This window comes from Eriocheir sinensis, chromosome 54, assembly GCF_024679095.1.
Source record: "Eriocheir sinensis breed Jianghai 21 chromosome 54, ASM2467909v1, whole genome shotgun sequence".
Classification (NCBI taxonomy): Eukaryota; Metazoa; Arthropoda; class Malacostraca; order Decapoda; family Varunidae; genus Eriocheir; species Eriocheir sinensis.
In genome coordinates, this window is record NC_066562.1 from 5,280,989 (window position 1) to 5,299,990 (window position 19,002).

At 48.3% G+C, this 19,002-nt stretch overlaps 1 protein-coding gene across 1 annotated transcript; it reads left to right on the plus strand.

Moving 5' to 3' along the window:
• Nucleotides 1-17,136: 17,136 nt before the first annotated feature.
• LOC126983605 (proline-rich proteoglycan 2-like) lies at nucleotides 17,137-17,935 on the plus strand. Its single transcript, XM_050836414.1, has one exon. The coding sequence runs from the start codon at nucleotides 17,544-17,546 to the stop codon at nucleotides 17,910-17,912; it is 369 nt and encodes a 122-aa protein (XP_050692371.1). The 5' UTR covers nucleotides 17,137-17,543; the 3' UTR covers nucleotides 17,913-17,935.
• The last annotated feature ends 1,067 nt before the right edge of the window (nucleotides 17,936-19,002 follow it).

Sequence of the window (19,002 nt, forward strand, 5' to 3'; positions counted from 1 at the left end):
GAAATAATAAGTTGAATATATAAAGTAATACCATAAGATACGAGAAGAAGAAGAAGAAGAAAAAGAAGAAGAAGAAGAAGAAGACGAAAAGGAAAAAGATGCTAAAGAAGAAGAAGAAGAAAAAGAAGAAGAAGAAGAAGAAGAAGAAGAAAAGAAAAAAGATGCTAAAGAAGAAGAAGAAGAAGAAGAAGAAAATAAACAGAAGGAGGAGGAGGAGAAGTGCAAACAGGCGAAGAAGAAGAAATAGAAGAAAAATAAAAGCATGAAAAAGCAATACCTTGAGATACAAAATGAAGAAGAAGAAAAAAGAAGAAAATACAAAAAAGAGGAGGAGGAAAAGGAGAAGGAGGAGAAGTGCAAAAAGACGAAGAAGAAGAAGCAGAAGAAAAAGAAAAAGAAGAGAAAAAAGAAGAGGAAAAAAAAAGTAATGGTAATAATAATAACTAGGCTGCAATAATAATAATAATAATAATAATAATAATAATAATAATAATAATAATAATAATAATAATAATAATAAAAATACTGATCACTTCATATGTTGATAATTACACACACACAAAAAAAGTCCTTTATGTTTCCGCCCATTTGAAAAAGAATAATACGTTTGCGAAATTAAAATGTATACAATCGGGTCATGAATGCGGCGAGGAGCGGAACTGATGTATGAATGTATAGACGAATGAATAATAGACCGCGTGTAATTCTGGCCAATTCTGAATTCCATGAATGCGAGAGGAATATAAATGGGTCAATATTTGATCCGCCACGGGGGCTGGACGCGAAATATAATCAAAAGCGAATGAGTGAAAGCGAATTCGAATGCACATGAGCGCAGTGTTGCCAGATCCCCCTCGCCCTCCACCCCTCCACCCCTCCCTCCCTCCTCCTACTCCTCGTTCTCTACATGTATTTTGTCGAACTGTCATTTTTAATTAATTTATTTTGTTTTATGTGTGTTACTTTTTGGGCGCCGATGAAACAATTAACTGGCGGGTAAAGTTGATGAATAAAAGAGAGAGAGAGAGAGAGAGAGAGAGAGAGAGTTTGTGTTTGTTGAATATAAAAAAAAGGAATTGGCGTAATCGTTGTTAGGAGATTAAATCGGTTTGAAAGTGCGATAAACTAGAGTGGTAATTACCGCTGTTCTAATTGACGTTATTAGCGCGGTCGTTATTGTTTTGTTGTTATACATATTATTGTAATTATCATGAACGTTACCATAATGATGTTGATAGTGATAATAAACGATAATAAACAATGATAAACAAATAACACACACACACACACACACACACACACACACACACACACACACACACACACACACACACACACACACACACAAGGCCGATTAGAGCCGAACTTCTGATGCAAGACTTAACCAACATCTCCATTCTTTCATCCCTCTCACTGGTAAACTTCTGATGCTTAAATGTCACACACACACACACACACACACACACACACACACACACACACACACACACACACACACACACACACACCAGAGAACAAGAAGACATAACACAAATATTTACCGCCTATTGTCTTCGCTTCGGCAAATACGGTTGACTTGAAGAAGGGAGGAGGAGGAGGAAGAAGAGGAAGAAGAGGAGGAGGAGGAGGAGGAGTGTGTCACTGAGGTTTAAACAGAAGTAAGGAAAAGAGAGGCTGTGGAGGAGAGCTCAATATATCGATCGTGAGAGAGAGAGAGAGAGAGAGAGAGAGAGCGAGAGAGAGAGAGAGTGACCACTTCAGAGCATGCCGCCCTCACCTTCACCCCCCACTCTCTCTCTCTCTCTCTCTCTCTCTCACCCAAACCAAGCGATTATTTTCTTTGATCTTGCTAAAGGGAGTGAGAATGTGATAGTGTGTGTGTGTGTGTGTGTGTTGAAGGGAGCGAAGGAAGAGGTGAAAGCCACAGTAACATTATGGTAAAGATAACTCTCTCTCTCTCTCTCTCTCTCTCTCTCTTCTTATGCTGACTCCTCTCACGTTCTCTCTCCTCCTCCTCCTCCTTCCCCTCCTCCTCCTCCTCCTCAAAATGTGTGAAAATCTACGTTCTTTGAGATTCATGTTTCACTTATTTATATACCAATTTGAAGCCCCTTGGGAGGAGGAGGAAGAGGAGGAAGAAGAAGAAGAGGAGGAGGAGGAGGAGGAGGAGAAGGAGGTGCAGAAGGAAGAGGGTACTTGGATGCGTGTGTGTGTGGAGGGATCTCTCTTTCCTCCTCCTCCTCTTCCTCCTCCTCCTCCTCCTCCTTCCAGCTTCTCCCTCACGACATTGCTCCTCCTCGTCTTCCTCTTCCTCCTCCTTCACCCCATTCCTCCTCCTCCTCCTCCTCCTCCTCAGCCTCGTTTCCGTCTCTCTTTCCTCCTCCTCCTCCTCCTCCTCCTCCTCCTATTCACCTCTTCGTAACTTCCTCTTCTGGTCTTATTCTTCCTCTTTTTAGATCTTTATAATTCCTTCTTCTCCACCTCATCTTCTTTTTTTCCTCTTCTTCCCCCTCTCCTCCTCCTCCTCTTCTTCCTCCTCCTCCTCCTCGTGCTACACTTCTTCCTCTTCATCTTTTTTTTTATCTATTTTATGTCTTTCTTCCTCCTTCTTCACTTCTTTTCTTGTGTATTCCTCCTCCTCCTCCTCCTCCTCCTCTCATTGCCTTACTCCTCCTCCTCTTCATTATCGAACTTTTCCACATCCTTCCATCCACCACTTCCTCCTCCTCTTCCTCCTCCTCCTCGGGGCGTCACACAACACAGTTTTCCCGTTGTGTTGTTTCTTCCTGGCGGGTCACTCTGGTGGTCTGATCCAAGCGTGTTACCGTTCCTCTGCTCTCATGCTCTCTCTCTCTCTCTCTCTCTCTCTCTCTCTCTCTCTCTCTCTCTCTCTCTCTCTCTCTCTCTCTCTCGTTTATTCGTTATTTTCTCTCTTTTTCTCTTCCTTCTTCTGTAACTTCTCTTTCCTCTACTTTTCTCTCTTTCTCTCTTCTCTCCTCCCTCCTCCCTCCCTCCCCTACCTCTCTCCTTACTCTCTCTCTCTCTTTCTCTCTATGTCCCCTCTCTCTCTCTCTCTCTCTCTCTCTCTCTCTCTCTCTCTCTCTCTCTCTCTCTCTCTCACGCCTCTCTCTAGTCAGTCCTCTCTTCTCTCCCTCCCTCTCCTTCTCTCCCTCCTTCCTCCTCTCCTCCTTGTGTGTGGAGGAAGAGGAGGAGGAGGAGGGAGATTTAATGGTAGGAGAGGGATGTGGGGAGGAGGGGAGAAGGAAGGGGGAGGTAAAAATGGGTGGTGGCCTTGGTATTGAGGGGAGGGGAGAAGGAGGAGGAGGAGGCGGAGAAGTGGAGTGAGGTGGGGGTAGGAAGTCTTTAATGTGGGAGTTTGTGGGAAGGAGGAGGAGGAGGAGGTGAAGATAGTGGAGGAGGTGGAGAGATAGAAATGGAGGAGATAACAGTAGTGGGAGGAGGGGAGGTATAAGAAGAGGAGGAGGAGGAGGAGGAGGAGGAGGAGGATAATTTACATAGAGGAGTGGAGGTACTGAATAGGAGGGGAGAGGAGAGGCAGCCATTGGTCGGTTGTATTATTGGAAGGGGTGATAGAAGTGGTTATAAGAGAGGAAAGGGGTGGAGGTAAGGGATGGGGGGAGAGTTAGAGGGAGGGAAAAGTAGTAGTGGAGTATGAAGTAGAGTTAGTGGTTGGGGAAAGAAGTGGCGTTATAGTGTAGGAGGAGGAGAAGGGGGTTGGTTAGTTAATGGAAGGGGAGAGAACAAGGAAGGTATGGGAAGGGGGTAGGAGAGGAAGGACGTAGGGAGGGGAAAGTAGTGGGTAGTAGGGAGGGGAAGGTGGAGGGGGTGAAGTCTAAGGTAAAAAAAGTAGTGGTGGAGAGGGAAAAAGTAGTGGTGGAGAGGGAAAAAGTAGTGGTGGAGAGGGAAAAAGTAGTGGTGGAGAGGGAAAAAAAGTAGTGGTGGAGAGGGAAAAAGTAGTGGTGGAGAGGGAAAAAGTAGTGGTGGAGAGGGAAAAAGTAGTGGTGGAGAGGGAAAAAAGTAGTGGTGGAGAGGGAAAAAGTAGTGGTGGAGAGGGAAAAAGTAGTGGTGGAGAGGGAAAAAAAGTAGTGGTGGAGAGGGAAAAAAGTAGTGGTGGAGAGGGAAAAAAAGTAGTGGTGGAGAGGGAAAAAAGTAGTGGTGGAGAGGGAAAAAGTAGTGGTGGAGAGGGAAAAAGTAGTGGTGGAGAGGGAAAAAGTAGTGGTGGAGAGGGAAAAAGTAGTGGTGGAGAGGGAAAAAGTAGTGGTGGAGAGGGAAAGTAGGTGGTGGAGAGGAAAAGTAGTGGAGAGGGAAAAGTAGTGGTGGAGAGGAAAAGTAGTGGTGGAGAGGGAAAAATGTAGTGGTGGAGAGGGAAAAAGTAGTGGTGGAGAGGGAAAAAAGTAGTGGTGGAGAGGGAAAAAAGTAGTGGTGGAGAGGGAAAAAGTAGTGGTGGAGAGGGAAAATGGAGTGGTGGAGAGGGAAAACGGAGTGGTGGAGAGGGAAAAAGTAGTGGTGGAGAGGGAAAAAGTAGTTATGGAGAGGGAAAAAAAGTAGTGGTGGAGAGGGAAAAAGTAGTGGTGGAGAGGGAAAAAGTAGTGGTGGAGAGGGAAAAAGTAGTTATGGAGAGGGAAAAAGTAGTGGTGGAGAGGGAAAAAGTAGTGGTGGAGAGGGAAAAAGTAGTGGTGGAGAGGGAAAAAGTAGTTATGGAGAGGGAAAAAGTAGTGGTGGAGAGGGAAAAAGTAGTTATGGAGAGGGAAAAAGTAGTTATGGAGAGGGAAAAAAAGTAGTGGTGGAGAGGGAAAAAGTAGTGGTGGAGAGGGAAAAAGTAGTGGTGGAGAGGGAAAAAGTAGTGGTGGAGAGGGAAAAAGTAGTGGTGGAGAGGGAAAAAGTAGTGGTGGAGAGGGAAAAAGTAGTGGTGGAGAGGGAAAAAGTAGTTATGGAGAGGGAAAAAGTAGTGGTGGAGAGGGAAAAAGTAGTGGTGGAGAGGGAAAAAGTAGTGGTGGAGAGGGAAAAAGTAGTGGTGGAGAGGGAAAAAGTAGTGGTGGAGAGGGAAAAAGTAGTGGTGGAAAGGGAAAAAATAGTGGTGGAGAGGGAAAAAAGTAGTGGTGGAGAGGGAAAAAATAGTGGTGGAGAGGGAAAAAGTAGTGGTGGAGAGGGAAAAAGTAGTGGTGGAGAGGGAAAAAGTAGTGGTGGAGAGGGAAAAAGTAGTGGTGGAGAGGGAAAAAGTAGTGGAGATTGTGGTTAGTGGATTGGGGAGAAAGGGGGGTGAAGTAGTTGATGTAGATGTAGGGGGATAGAGGGTAGGGGAGGTATAAAGGGAGGGGGAGGAGATTGTAGTGGTGGGGGGTAAGCTAGGTTAGGTTGAGGTAGGGAAGGTTAGATATGGTAGGGGAGGTTGGTGCGGGGTAGTGAGTAGAGGTTAGTGGTGGAGGGAGAAGGGGATGGAGGAGGCAGTGAGGAGGGGGACGAAGTGGAGTTGAAGGTTGAAGTGGTGAAGGTGGTGGTTGGGGAGGGAGGATACGGGGTGGTAGGGGAGAGGGTTGGGGTGGTGGGGTGAGGGGGTAGTGGGAAGGGGAGGGAGTGGGGGGAGGATACAGGGTGGTAGGGGAGAGGGTTGGGGTGGTGGGGTAAGGGGGTAGTAGCGAGGGGAGGGAGGGGGGAGGGAGGATACGGGGTGGCAGTGTGGGAGGGGGGCCTGGATGGGTAAGGGGGTAGTGGGCGGGGGGAGGGGGGGGTCACCCTAACAGCCAGCGGGTCACTGCATGGCTGACGGTAAGCACTGTATTGATTACTGCACATGGTGGTGCTGGCGGCGAGAGAGAGAGAGAGAGAGAGAGAGAGAGAGAGCGGGGAGGTGGGGGATGGCGGAGAGGGAGAGAGAGAAAGAGAGAGAGAGAGCACGTGTTCCACCACCATCACCACCACCACACCACCGCCGCCACCACCACAGCCACGCGGGCCGCCCTTTGCTCCGTTGCATCGCCGCCGCCTCACCACCACCACCACCTCCACACGCCCGCACCACCACCACCACCACCTCCCCACCCTCCCCGCCTCGCCAAGACCAATGGGGTAGTTTAGTGTGTTGGCGTGTGTGTGTGTCGGCGTGTGCCCTGCGACCTGCACCTCTACCCAACGTATCTGAGTGGTGGTGATGAGTTTGGTGATGACTTATGTACCTGGTGATGAGTTTGGGTGGTGATGACTCGTGGTGATGAATACAGAACCACCGAAACAGTTAAAAAGATGAGAACCGTATTTACTTGGATGCTGTGAGACTTCCTTCGACAGTGGTTGTGGCAATACCGGTGTGTGCGTGTATACCAGTGTGTGTGTACCTGTGTGTGTATGTGTACCTGAATCATACATACACAAACCAGTATACGGACGCCCTTCTCCCTCATAACCCCCAGTGACCCCGTGTGACCTGACCTGTGACCTACCCAAATGTAACCTCCTTAGTGCCAAGTGCTCGGTGACCTTACCTGTGCGACCTGACCCTCACCTAGAACCGGTCCGCCGCGAGGTCAGGTGATGGTGGGGGGCGACAGGTGACCCCCACTCCTCACCCCCACGCCCCCTCTCCTGCAAGGATTCGCCACTACTTGAGGGCACGAAAGAGCTGCCCTCAAATCTGCAGCATCTGTAAGTGTGTGTGTGTGTGTGTGTGTGTGTGTGTGTGTGTGTGTGTATGTATGGACCGGTTGGATTGTCTGTCTGTCTGTCTTTTTTGTGCGTGGCATTTTTATTTTTATTTTTTTTCTCCTTTACAAGTTGTGCTTTTGAAGTCTCGTCGAACCGGTGTGTGTGTGTGTGTGTCTGTGTGTGTGTGTGTGCGGCGTTGATTGAAGCGGCAAAACCACTGACAACAACAAATTAAGAGCAGATTACACTAGGGGGGAGGAGGAAGAGGAAGAGGAAGAGGAGAAGGAGGAGGAGGAGGAAGCTGTAGAGAAGAAGAGGAACGATGTCATAGTATGAGGAAAAGGAAGAGGAGAAAATAGGAAAATGATGTAGAAAGAAAATATTATAAAGAGGAGAAGGAGGAAGAGGAAGAAGAGAAGGAGGAGGAGAATGTAGAGAAGAGGAACGTTATGAGGAGGAGGAAGAGGAGGAAAAATCAGAAAATGTGAGGAAAATAATGTAAAGAGGAGAAGGGAGAGGAGGAGAGATAAGATATGGAGAGAGGAACGAGAGAGAGAGAGAGAGAGAGAGAGAGAGAGAGAGAGAGAGACACAAACACAAACATCACACTTGCGTAAACAACATCACCACCACCAACAACAACAACAACACCAGCTATGAGAACAAATGAAAAGAAATAAAACCAATTGAAAATATTAGAGAGAGCAAGAGGAAAGAGGGGAGAGGGGGAGGAGGAGGAGGAGGAGGAGAGAAACCAGGCAAAAATACTAGAGTTGGGGAGTGGGGGAAGGGGAGAGGGGAAGTAAAGACAGGTATACATAGAGATAGGGAAGGGGGAGGAAGGTAGGGAGTGAGGTGGGGAAGGGGGGGAAGGGTGGGGGGAATGAGAACCAGGAATACCAGTTAAAAAATACAGTGGGGAGGGGCGGGAGAGAGAGAGAGAGGGGGGGAAGGGATGGGGGATGTGGGGAGCAGGGGTTAGTTTTTCGTTTCCCCACCAGAGAGAGAGAGATAGAGGGTTCGAGATACATAGATACGCATGAATATATAGAACCACGGACACAAGTTATTTAAAAGGCTACCAACTCGTTTGTGTCTGTCCCTTTAAATCTTGGACCAAATGAAATTAGACAACCCACAGAGAGAGAGAGAGAGAGAGAGAGAGAGAGAGAGAGAGTTTGCAAAATGAAGTTGCATTAATTATCATACATACAGCAAGTAGCAAGTGACCAGCCACATATGCAACTGTTTGGCTTTCCGTATTACCTCCCCCCCTTCTCTCTCTCTCTCTCTCTCTCTCTCTCTCTCTCTTTAAATTCACTTATTTGTATTCTTTTAAGTGTTTTGAAGTGTGTGTGTGTGTTTGTGTGTTGCATGACTGACTGACTAACTGGCTGGCTGGTGTACCGTAGAGAGAGAGAGAGAGAGAGAGAGGAAGAGAGAGAGAGAGAGAGAGAGAGGAAGAGAGAGAACTTGAGTGACGCAGGGTGGAGTACAGAGCGGTCTGGGAAACGTCAAGGTTCTCAGGGGGAAACATGGCTCCCACAGTTGCCAGATACCACACAACTCTCTACCTCTTCCCCCTCCTCTCCCTTCCTCCTCTCTCCCTCCAGCTTCTCTCACACATGCCAGAGCGAAAGTGGTTGTTTCAGAGTTTATCTAATCATGCATAATGGCGAGTGTAATGGCAAAACTAGGTTGTTACAGAAGGAAATGTACTTAGGTGTGTGTACATACTGAGGTCGTGTGAGTTCAAGTGGGGAGAGAAGTGCCATGCAAGAGGGGAGATGGGCGGGGTGGTTGGGGAGGGGGGGAGGTGGTTAGGGGAGGAGTGGGGGAGATCAGAACATCACCACCACTCTGCATTTAATTTGCAGCTCAGTGTAACAACGAAACTTGCTGCAAATCGATGGATATTTTAAATGAAACGGACACACCCAGTTTCCCCTCTCCTCCTCCCTCCCCTCTCTCAGGCTCTCTCGCTCTCCCACCTACTTTTTTATTCGTTTAATGTGCGTGTGCGTGTGTGTCAGTATGTGCGTGTATGTAGGCTATATGTGTGTGTGAGTGCATCTGTGTGTGTCATCCGCTCTCGTGAAATGGGTGGGAAGAGTGGGCGGGGGGCTGGCCATGGAGGGGAGGTGGGCGGGCAGCGGCAGTGGTAGTGGCAGCGGTGGGTGTATTGAGTAAAATGTCCCCATAGACAGACCGTTTTCATGCCAGGAACAGCCAGGGAAGCGAGGGAGATGTGGCGTCTGGCTACAGCTGCCAACACGAGCGGGGCCTTAGCCGGCGGCCACGGGGAGGGGGGACAGTGCTCTCTTTAGTTGCCGGCTACTGCAAAACTTTCAACCGGGGCCTTCTGATGTCTTTTTCAGGGGCGGATTCGGCGTTTTCATGATGGTTTTGGGCGTGTGGGTGGAGGCGGGCGGCGTGTAGGGGCGTGAGTGGTTCCCGGTAATGGTCTTTGGTCTGGGTGAGCTTAGGAGGCCATAAGACCCGGCAGAGGGAGAGGCTGGCCGTGTGGACCCGTAATTAGGTTGTGGGCCGAGCCAGAGCAAAAGTGTCGCTCCAGTTTTGTCTTATGGCGTGCAGGAGCCGCCACCACCGCTCCGGCCTGCCTCCACCTCCACCTCCCCCGCACCGCCCATCACCAGCACCTCCAGCACCCGCCCTCCACCCCACCTCCCTGCCCTAACAGTAACCGGCAACTGTGGCTTCGTCGGCACCCACAGCAGCAGCAACACCTGTCATTCAGAGAGTTTTTATGAAGTGTTTATAAAGCCGTGCCTGCTGCCCCGTCCCCGTGCCCCGTGCCCCGTGCCCAGCCATGTAGCCTTACTTCGGGGCACGCACCAGCACACATCAGCCTGCCCCGCCCCGCCCCGTGAGTGCCAGTGCCATCCTGTGTAGCCGTGAATGATAAAATTAGGCAAACTGGTCACTGTGGTAGCGCGCGAGAGTGAGAGTGAGAGAGAGCGAGAGAGAGCCAGCATGTTTGTCATCCCCGGACCGGTCTGGGGGAAAGGCCTCTCCGGGTGGCGCGCGGCACTACTCTTCCCCCCCCCCCCCCTGTGAGTGCCATCCTGCCGCTGACCTCTGCCACCGCCCCCCTACTCCCGTGTGGCAACCCGTACGCCCCCCGTGGCACCCCCCTCCACCTGTGAATGCTTTTCCACCCCAGCGCTATCCTCTGGCACCGACCCCCCCCCCCCGTGGCACCCCCTCCCCCTTGTGAGTGCCATACCACCCCCTGACCTAGGCACTGCCCTTCCTTACTCCCTCATTCTGGCAACCCCCAACGCCCCTGTGGCATCCCTCCCCACCCCTGAGTGCCATCCCAGGGTTGACCTCTGGCACTGCACACCCGACGGCCCCTGTGGTACCCCTCCCCCTGTGAGTGCCATACTACCGCTGACCTCTGAAACCCCCCTCACCCCACCCTTGCTCCCCCCTCCTGGCATCCCTTCCCCCCCTTGCGGAGTGCCATCCCAGCGCTGACCTCTGGCACTGCTCCCTCCCTACGCCCCCCTGGCACCCCCCTGAGGGATGGCCCGGGGGTGTGAATATCGAGTGTGCACGGCCTGGATATTGATTGTAACCTGCTGGGGTGAGCCGGCGACCACACTCCACACACTGTTGCCAGACCGTTATTTTTTCCCAGGCACCGGTGTTCTCAAAGCGATGTGTGCGTGCGTGCGTGCGTGTGCGTGTATGTGCGTGTGTATGTGCTTGTGTGTGCGTGCAGAGAGGAGAGAGAGGGAGAGAAAGAGAGAGAGAGGGAGAGAGCAGCTGAAGGTGGGAAGGGGAGATGAGAGGGAGGAGGTAATTTAGAATGTGTGAAGCGCTCTGGACACACACACACACACACACCGTGCTTGATCTAGGGGTGACCGCCAGCCAGAAACGGTACTCCGGGCGTGTGTGTGTGTGTGTGTGTAGGTGTATGTTTAGTGTGTGTGTGTGTATGTGTGTGTGTACGTGTATGTTTAGTGTGTGTGTGTATGTGTGTGTGTGTGCTAATGTTCCGTGTTTTTCTTCATGTTATAGCGAGCCGAGAGAAACTTTTCCCTCTTTTGCTATACCTAATCGTTTTGTGAAAGTTTCGAAAAGGTTAGTGTGTGTGTGTGTGTGTGTGTGTGTGTGTGCAGATAACACTAATAAGTCTTACGGGGAAATTAATTCGTTTTGGACCATGATATTATTTGTTATTCTTAGATATTTGAGGGTTTTCGATCGACAAAGCTCATAATTTTATACCTTTTTCTTCCTTTTCTTCCTCTTTTCATTTTTATTTCTTTTCTTTTGTTCCTTTTCGTTATTAGACTATTTTTCTTCCTATTCTTTCTTCCGTCCTCTTGTTTTTTCATTCCTTTCTTTTTGGTATGATCTATTTTTTCCTTCTTCTTTCTTCTTCCTTCTCTCATTTTCCTTTTTTTCCTTCCTTTTCGGTACTATATCTGCGGTACTTTTCCTTTCCTCTTCTTTCTTTTCCTTCCTTCCTTCTCCTTTTCTTTTTATTCCTTTCTTTCTGATGTTCCCTTCTTTTCCTCTTCTTTCCTTCTTCCCTCATTCTCCCCATCTTTTTCTTTTTATTCCTTCCTTTCAAGTATATAGTATTTCTATTTTCCCTCTTCCCTTCTTTCTTCTCTTCCCTCCTTTTTTCTCTCCCTTCTTCCCCAGCATTATCTACCTTTCCTCTTCTTCCCTTCCTTCCCTTCATCTGTTTTCCTTCTTTCCATTCCTTCGTTCAACTTTTCCTCTCTTTCCTCTCCTTCTTTCTTCTCTTCCCTTCTTTTTTAATCTCCCTTCTTTTCCAGCATTATCTACTTTTCCTCTTCTTCCCTTCCTTCCCTTCATTTGTTTTCCTTCTTTCTATTCCTTCGTAAACTTTTCCTCTCCTCTCTCCTCCCCTCCTCCCCCTCTTCGTTAGTCCATGGAGAATTTTCCCTCCCAACTTTCCTCCTCCTTTAAACTTTTCCTCCTTTTCCCTCAGAAACTACACTTCCCGTAGTCTAATTTCCCTTCCAAGAATTTTCCTCGTCTCTTCGTTTTGTCCCCCCTCTCCCTCCCTCCTTCCCTCATCTCTGTCCCCACACATAGCCTATCTTCCCTTTCCTTCCTTCTTTTTTCCTCTTTATTCCTTCCATTCTCTCTTTCTCCCCATACCTTGATTCTTTCTTTTTCATTCTTCGTTTTCTTTTTATATCACTTTTTTTGGGGGGGGGTTAATTTCCCGTTTTCCTCTCCTTTTATTTATTTTTATTTTTCTTCCTTTTTTCCTTCGTTTTCTTCCTATATCACTTTTTTTTGGGTGGGGGCTAATTTCCCGTTTTCCTCTCCTTTTATTTCTTTTCTTTTTCTTTTTCTTCCTTTGTTCCTTCGTTTTTTTCCTATATCACTAATTTTTGAGGGGTTAATTTCCCGTTTTCCTCTCTTATTTTTCATTTTCTTTTTCTCTTTTTCCTTTTCTATCGTCAGCCTTCATATTTTCTCTACCTTTTCTCTTCCACCCTTTACGAGACTTTTCTTCATTTTCTTTATCTCCTCTGTTTCAGCTCTTTTCCTTTTCCTCTTTTCCCACCTTACCTTTTTATCTCATCCTATAATTACCAAAGTCTTTATTCATACCTCTTAATTCCTTATATATCCTCTCAACCAAACTTTACCTTCATAGCCTATTCATCTTTTTTTCATTTTTCTTATTTCCTTCGCTGTTTTTCCTTCATTTTTTTATCTGGCTACTTTCTCCTTTTTTATTTTCATTACCAAAGCCTTTATACTTCCACTCCTTTCAACCAAACTTTCCCTTCATTTTCATCTTTTTTCCTCTATTTTCTTATTTCCTTTGTTATTTTCCCTCATTTCTTTCTTTACTTTGCCTACTTTCTCTGTTTTTCCCTCATTTCTTTCCTTTATTTGGCAACTTTCTCCTTTTTTTTCATTAACTAAACTTTCCCTTCATTGTTTCCTTTACTCTCCCTCTTTTTTTCCTCCTTTCCTCAGTTATTTCCCTATTTTCCTCCTTTTCCTTCGCTTACGTATTTTTCCTCCTCATTTTCCTCAGCAAAGCCTTCATTTTCCTCTTCCTCTCCACTTGACTCCACTTTCCCTTCATTTTTACCTCTACTTTCCCTCTTTTTCCTCTTTTCCTCTGATGTTTTCTCTTTTTTCCTCCTTTTCCTTCGCCTTTTCCTCTTTTCCTCTGATGTTTTCTCTTTTTTCCTCCTTTTCCTTCGCCTACGTAGTTTTCCCTTAATGCACTTTTCTCTCAATTTTAGCGATTAATTTTCCTTCCTTTTCCTCTTTTTTTCCTCTTTTCCTTTGATGTTTTCTTTTTTTCTCCCTTTCCTTCGTCTACGTATATTTTTCCTCTTTTTTCAGACTTTCCCTTCATTTTCCCTTCCATTTTTCCTCTTTTTTCCTCTTCTTTCCTTCGTTATTTTCCCTTTCCTCTCCCTGCGTACTCCTTTTTCCTCCTTTTTCGCTATATCTCTTCCTTTCCACCTTTTCAGACTCTCCCTTTATTTTCCCTTCCATTTCCCTCCTTTTTCCTCCTCTCCTCCACTTTTTTCCCTCCTTTCCTCCTTTTCCTCCTCCCTGCGCATGGCGACCCTCACTTGGCCACCTTTGTGACGACCATCACCGGTGAGGTAAACAAACCCCTATTTTCCTCATTTTCTGGCCAAAGAACGCCATTTTCACTCTTTCTGACCATCCAGGGAGAAAGGGCGGGGAGGAAAACATATATTGGGGAGGAAAAGAGGATAGGAAAGGGAAGGAAAAGGGAGAAATAAGGGGAGATGAGGGAGGGTGTGAGGCTGGAGGCTGCCTGAGGTGTAAGAAGTATTTTGTATTTATTTATTTGTTTGTTGTTTTGTTATTTGTCCTCGAGAACAAAAAGGCCGGGGAGGAAAACATGGACTGAAGAGGAAAAAGTGGGTAGGAAAGGGAGGGAGAGGGGAGGAAAAGAGGGTGCGAGGCTTGTTGGGTGTGGGATATCATTTATTTATTCGTTTATTTATTTATTTATCCGTGTACTTTATTCTGTGGTTAAGTGTCGTGTGTGGCTCTTAAAGGGACGCGGCCGGGAGTGATCAGTAACTCGTGGTTCAGTCTGGGAATCTTGCCGCGGGAGTTGCCTTCATTTTCCTTTTTTTTTCTCCCCCGTGGTCATGAAGGCAGCCCTCTCCTCGTGGGCTTGGCGTGCTGTCTTGGTGCTGGCGCGGGGGTGCGGCCCTTAAAGGTTACTGACGGGGAGTAAGCTTTAATTAGTGTTTAAAGATGATTACCTGGTTTGCCTGTCCCTTTAATCCTGGCGGGGTCACTCACCTGGCCACCACCAGGGCTCAGAATAACTCTGTCACTCTGTGGGCCTCAGCCTCATGCAGTGCTTCCTTTCCCTCACAATGCACCAAGTCCTCCACGCAGAGAACAAACAATGGTAATTGTGTGGAATTCCGCACTTCCAGATGGGGCTTCGTGGTGCAGTGGTTAGCACACTCGGCTAACAATCGAGAGAACCCGGGTTCGATTCCTGGGCAGAGTGGAAAAATTTGGACGGCTTTTCTGATACCTTACGCCCCTGTCCACCCAGCAGTGAATGGGTACCAGGTATTAATTGGGGGTTGTGTCCTGTCTCCTGGGATCTGTTCCCTTCTCCTATAATTCCTTCTCCTTCTGTCTCTCTCCGGCATATGACCACAGATGCTGCGCCGACTAAACGAAACTTTTCAACTTTCTTTTTCGCACTTCCAGAGGCAATATTTTGCCTCTGTAGTAAAGTCCAGGAGCTGAACACATGTCCCTGCATCAAGTTGTGAAGAGAGAACTGGGAGAATATCAGTTAAGGCGATGGGAGGGTTGAGGAGGGGCAAGTCACCCTCCATATTACGGTGTTATTACAGAAGTGCACCTGTCTCACAGGGAAGGACACCTCAGTGCTGTATGAAGCACTTTGTGCACACACGACACGCAGACGTACTGCTTTGCCGTCAGATCACTTGTTCATGAGATATTTTTTTGTAGCCGGGTCAATGGGGTGAAGCCCCCCATAGCACGTGGGGGTGGTCAAGGGGGCGAAGCCCCTTCCATTAGGGGTTTGTGTTAGATTAGATTTGTTAGATTTCATTAATTTTGATACTTGCTTGTAACCCACTTTGTGGTGTGTGGTTGTGGCGGTGACTGGTGAGAACTGCCAACCCTGATCAAATAATGCTGTGGCAGCAGGACTAAGATTAAGTGCACAAAACAACTGTCTCACAGATGAGTGGCTGCCACAACTCATCTGTGATTACAAAAACTAATTTTTCTTGTAGATTTTGGTGTGTATTGTATCAATCTGTTGTGGTACTTGTGTTTATTACAAATCATTAGTATCTGAGGGTGGGGGGCGGGGTGGGTGATAAAATAACTGGTGCTTTGTGATAGAAACAGTTTGCTGATTCCTTCGAAACACCAAAATTTCCCAGACAAAATAGTTTTGTCTGCCAGAGTGAGCTGGGTGTAATCCTGAAATTTTACCCTTATTAGAAGGGTGTGTCAGGAACAAGCCCTTCACCTTGGATGGGGAGTGTTCACTTGTTAGGTGCTGTTCTTCAGGGTGTGGCGTGGTGGGCAGTGTTTCCATTGTGGCAAAGTCAGCACAAGTCGAGGCACGGCAGAGAAGAGACTCATTAGCCTTCCAAGATAAGCCAATAGAAGTAATCTACAGGCTTACTTACCTGACTCACTCACCTGGTTGGCCTCCTCAAATCATAATGGTAATCAATCTGTCACACCTGCCCTGTCCCAGGCATCGGATGCACACCCACCACGGGTGCACGTGATGAGGTGACAGAAATGAGCGCCAACACATCGCACAGCTATAGCATCTGCTTCCAACCTTTTCTTTACCTTTTACCAGTGCACTGTTATGACAAAACTAATTGCTGATTAACTTTGATGTTCAGTTAGGTACAATTATCGTCTCTCACCAGAATGGCAGCAAACATGTTCAGCATTCAGAGTTCTCTTAATTTCTTTGGCTTTGTAATTGTCTTATATACAAATATGTGTGTGTGTGTGTGTGTGTGTGTGTGTGTGTATTAATGGACCAGTGGAATTCAAGCTGATGAAAATTTTGTCAGCTAAGTCATTTCCGGACTTTACTCGCCACTATAAAAAAATTGCCTGTGCCATGACGGGCTAGGGCCGACCACCAGGCCCCTGAAGAAAGCCTACCGGCGCTATAGGCGAACACGGAAAAATAAACAAAAACAAACAAACATGTATGGGATGAGCCAGATAAAAGAATGTGAAAGATAAAACGATACATAGCCAAGAGGAATATCTATTTTTATTTTCTGAATGCTATTTATACTTCTGTTTTGTAGGGTGTCACACTGGCCCAGTATCCTCAAGTAATGGGTTCTTACTCACCACAAGCTCAAGGGCTAATGCTCTGGAGATGAGCTTCAAGGCCATGTGCAGTTATAGTGTATGCTCCCTTTATAGATAGCTAGATATTTATTTCTGTGCATACACAAACGTCAATCTTAACACCCGAGGCATCCTAACCTTGACGGTGGGCCAGGTGGTGCAGTGACAGCGTGGCAAAGCTTGGCAGCACGTCAAGGCACATGTCACCCACCACAGCCCTTACCAACCCTTCAATGACAAGCCTGGCTCAGGTTTACCTCCCCCACGTGCTGTGTTTACTAATATTATGCTCATCTTGAGGGTAACATTTTTCTTTCCTTGGTGGTAGAGGAAACTGTAACCTCCTGTGTTATCTTCCTGCCGTGGCTATTAACAAAATGACAGGGTTGAGGGAGTTAAAGGTGGAGGGAGAATAGCTGTGCTTCCTTCCCCTACGTGTGTCTCATTTACTTACGTTATTTATGTTACTCTTCACATTTGTAAGCAGTGACCTTATTGCCATCTTGAGTGACAGGCAAGACTACAGTTTACCTCAGTCAGTCAGGCAGGCAGATTTACTTATGTTGTGTACATTTTGAGGAAGTGAACATAGGCTAATCGTCTTCATATCTAAAACACTATGAGTTCAGTTCACTCCCAGCAGGCAGGAGACACAATCTGGCATCCTTGACAGCATAATGATTGTGTGATATGCAGTGTAATAATCATGTGACTGTTCCACCAATAACTTGATTGTGTAACTGATTGTAGGGGATGTAGCCACAGACAACAAAATTAAAGTTGTTGACACGAGTGTAAAGAATTTCTGAAGTTAGTGGAGCACAGACTTATGAATAAATTAGTGCAGAGCATAGTCCCATGAGGCCAGTGATATCAGTGAGATGGTGATGCAGGTGTGTGTACAGGTGGTGCAGGTGTGTGGTGTGGTGTGACTGTCGCAGGCTGCCAAGTGTGAGGTGTGGGTGTGTGCACAGGTGTGTTGAGTGTTTGGTGCTGTGCCGTGACTCATCCCTCCCCCCATTGCAGGCTGCCGAGTGTGAGGTGTGAGTGTGTGAGGCGTCGCCACCCTGGAGGCTGAGCCAGCAAGTCTCGGCTGGAAGGGCCCCCCAGGACCCCCCTCCTCAGAGCCCCACGGGCCACCCTCCGTCGGTCCCTCGGGGTTCCCCAACCCTCCCACCCCCAACACCTTCTCAGGGCCGTCCACCCCCACCTTCAACCCCCCGGGCCCTACACTGAACCGGCCCTCACCTGGACCCCCTTCTGTCAACCCCAGCCCCTACCCCCCGGGCCCCGGTGGCCCCCAACCCTTCAACACGCCTCCCAACAGCTTTTCGGGGCCCCCCACCTCTGGCCCCCCCTCGGTTCCCTTCCCCGGCTCCCCCGCCCCATCTAATGCCTCCACCCCAGGCCCCGGGGGTCCGTCCCCCTTCCCCGGGGCTCCTGGGGGGGGTCCCCCCACCAGCATGGCCCCCACCAGCATGGCTGGGCCGGGCCCCTCCCCCATGCCCTTCCCCTGCTCCTCCAACTACAGCAGCCCCACCCCTTCCGGCCCCCACATGAATGGCCCCAACAGCACCATGGCCATGCTGGGCCCACAGCAACATGCACAGATGATTAATGGCCCCCCGGGCCACCCTGGACCCTTCCCAGGGCCAGGGGGGCCGGGCTTCACGGGGCCCGGGGGACCCTTCGGACCTGGGGGACCACCCTTCGGGCCAGGGGGGCCTGGGGGCCCTCCCATGCATGGACCCATGCATGGTCCCATGCATGGGCCAGGACCACATCCAATGATGGGACAGCTGGGGCCCATGGACCGCATCGACCAGGGGTAAGTGTCTGCCCCTGTGTGTGCACTGAATGGCTGTAAGGACACACACACACACACACACACACACACACACACACACACACACACACACACACACACACGTAACAGCAGCAACAGGTGTGGGTGCCCTGCTGGTGTGTACCTTCCCATGTATTGTCCAGTGGTAGTGGTGGTGGGGGTGGTGCCTCCCCCAGCACACCCCGCCTGGCCTCCCACGGTGTGCCAGAAGGGGTAGTGAAGGAGACCAAGGGGATGCCCATGGAACTCATGGCTGGGGCAAGATGAGTGATCCTGTCAGGAGGGATTTGAGATTGATAGGGCCACTGCCTTTCCCTTCCTTTCCTTCTCATTCCCTTCCCTTCCCTTCCCTTCCATTCCATTCCCTTTTACTTTCTTTCCCTTCTTTTCTTCTTTCTTTCCTTTCCCTTCCTTTCCTTTCCCTTCTTCATTTCCCTTCCCTTTCCATTCCTTCCCATCTCATCCCTTGCCATCCCTTTCCTTTACTTTACTTTCCTAACCTTCCTTTCCTTCCACTCTCTTCCCATCCCTTCCTTTCCCTTACCTTCCATTCCCCTAACCTTTTCTTCCCCTCACCTTTCCCCTCCCCTAACCTTTCCTCCCTCACACACACTACAACATTCCCTCTCTAGACATGCAGCTCTCGGCCAGGTCTCTGTGCCCCTAAAAGCCTCCCATCGCAGCACCCTTTTTGCCCCTGTTAAAAATCTAAGAGAGACCTGAATCCACACTGAAAGGAACCTGTCCCTCACTAAATATGCCAGACCCTCCATTTGGTGCATTTCTTTTAAAGGATTTCAGTATAACGTGCCCTTGAGTTGCTATTAACCCGGTAGCAGCGGGGATCATGTTTCATAATGGTCCCTCTAACCGAGAAAAATGAGTAAAAATCATCACTCACACCAACCATTTCATAATGTATATCAAAGCATTTGTGATCAGTTTATGTATCATCAATTTTGGGGGGGTTATATCATGACACAAATTCGGCCCGTCGCTGCTACATGGTAAAGCCACAAATTTGCCCCATCGCTGCTTTTTTTTTTTACAGCAAAGAAGACAGTTCAAAGGCGTAA